This window comes from Camelina sativa, unplaced genomic scaffold, assembly GCF_000633955.1.
Source record: "Camelina sativa cultivar DH55 unplaced genomic scaffold, Cs unpScaffold19081, whole genome shotgun sequence".
Taxonomy (NCBI): Eukaryota; Viridiplantae; Streptophyta; class Magnoliopsida; order Brassicales; family Brassicaceae; genus Camelina; species Camelina sativa.
The window spans coordinates 1-287 of record NW_010940087.1 but is presented as its reverse complement, the minus strand read 5'-3'; the positions used below and the strand labels follow the sequence as shown (position 1 = coordinate 287).

Genomic DNA, 287 nt, shown 5'->3' with positions numbered 1-287 from the left:
GCTATAGGAGCCGTTTTGATTCTCGGAAGGAAGAATTTTGGCCCACCAAGCGAGTTCGCGATCGAGAGAATCATCGAGACGTTTATTGGTTTGTCTTGTGCCATCATGGTGGAGCTTATCTTTCAGCCCACGAGAGCCGCTAACATAGCTAAACTTGAGCTCTCTAGAAGCTTCCACGCTTTGTACGAGTGTGCAAGCTTGTTTGGAGCTAAAGCGAGTAAAGCAGAGATAATGGAGAGTCAAAAGAAGTTGAGAAGTCACTTAAATGAGCTCAAGAAGTTCACGGC

At 46.0% G+C, this 287-nt stretch overlaps 1 protein-coding gene across 1 annotated transcript; it reads left to right on the top strand.

Moving 5' to 3' along the window:
• Window positions 1-3: 3 nt before the first annotated feature.
• On the top strand, window positions 4-282 carry LOC109132080 (the record flags this gene model as incomplete). Its single annotated transcript, XM_019243202.1, has 1 exon — window positions 4-282. A coding segment is annotated over one exon (279 nt), but the record flags the coding sequence as incomplete, so codon positions are not given.
• Between the last annotated feature and the right edge of the window lie 5 nt (window positions 283-287).